The 1,183-nt window shown below is 40.2% G+C and overlaps 1 protein-coding gene across 1 annotated transcript in view; it reads right to left on the reverse strand.

Moving 5' to 3' along the window:
* The window catches only part of LOC108578600, a 377,474-nt gene that overhangs the window by 35,111 nt on the left and 341,180 nt on the right, over nt 1–1,183 (reverse strand). Inside the window, exon 21 of the mRNA XM_017941964.1 lies at nt 771–890. Within this exon, the coding sequence (XP_017797453.1) occupies nt 771–890 (120 nt within the window). The remainder of the gene's footprint in view (nt 1–770; nt 891–1,183) is intronic.

Below are 1,183 nucleotides of genomic sequence, written 5' to 3' on the forward strand. Positions count from 1 at the left end.
GTCTTTATTTAAATTCTTTAAAAAATTTGACAAATCTTTATAAAATTCTTGTTCAAATTGTCTCAGTTCGTATTTATGATAATATTGAATTATAAAGCTGATAAAAAATAAATTTCAAATCCTCCAGAAAAATGCGATGGGAATTTTCGCATAAGGCTAATAAAATGTTGGATTTCCAATCATTCGGAAAATAAATCACTCGAGAGATTAGGTACTTGAGTGTTAAACATTTCTCGGTGTTTTCACACGAACTTGAAATTAATACAATTCTCGGAAAATTTATTTCCATTCAAAATATTATCTTCATTTCTCCCTGAAAAATCCAATATTTCACATTACACGACGTAACAACTCCATTTTTCAATAATTCCGAAGAAATTTCACGAATTTACATTATTTTCGTGATTTTCTAAATTTCAAAAATTCGAACTTGCTCGTTCGATACTTCGATACATCTTTCAACGACGGAGCGCGTAATTTACTTTCAAGAGAAGCATAAAGCAGAAATTGCATCGAACATCAGCCACGAACGCTACCCCTTGTCGTGCCGACAAAAGCGGGACGATTGGGCCGATGGTTTCTATATTCAGAAACATGGCACCGATCCAAAGGGTAGGGTCCTGAACCCATCGGCTCGTCCCTTTTCCGAATCATCGAGCAACGGTTACACGAAAATTATCAGCACTGATGGATATCGATTCCGTGCGAACGAGTGACTCCCCCGACTGACGGATTAAGCGGATATCATTTGGCTGGCATTCAATACCTACCTCATTTCCGTTGAGGAATATCCCGATCGAAAGGAGCGTGCTCAGAATCCCGCGGAACGTTTTATTCACTCGCAGGGTCTCCATTCCCTGCTTCAGATCCATCAAAGGGTCCGCAATTTCCTGAAGTCACAAAGGTGGTTCGCGATTATTTCTTTTCGAGCCCGCGAGTTCTTCTGGCCCGCCGGCTGGTTCGTTGTGCCTCTGTCTGCGGTTCCATTTTCGCGGATTCGCCGGCTCGTAAGCTTTTCGCGTTATTTTTTTTTCTTTTTTTCTTTTGGGTTCATTTTTCATATTTTTCTTTCTTTCTCTCTCTCTCTTGGGAGAGAGAGAGAGAGTAAGAAGTAACGCGCGATGTGTATTTGCCTTTTGGAAAAGGAAGTAGCTAGGGCACCTGTGACGCTCGTTAAATTTGT

This window comes from Habropoda laboriosa, unplaced genomic scaffold (genome assembly GCF_001263275.1).
Source record: "Habropoda laboriosa isolate 0110345459 unplaced genomic scaffold, ASM126327v1 scaffold45, whole genome shotgun sequence".
Classification (NCBI taxonomy): Eukaryota; Metazoa; Arthropoda; class Insecta; order Hymenoptera; family Apidae; genus Habropoda; species Habropoda laboriosa.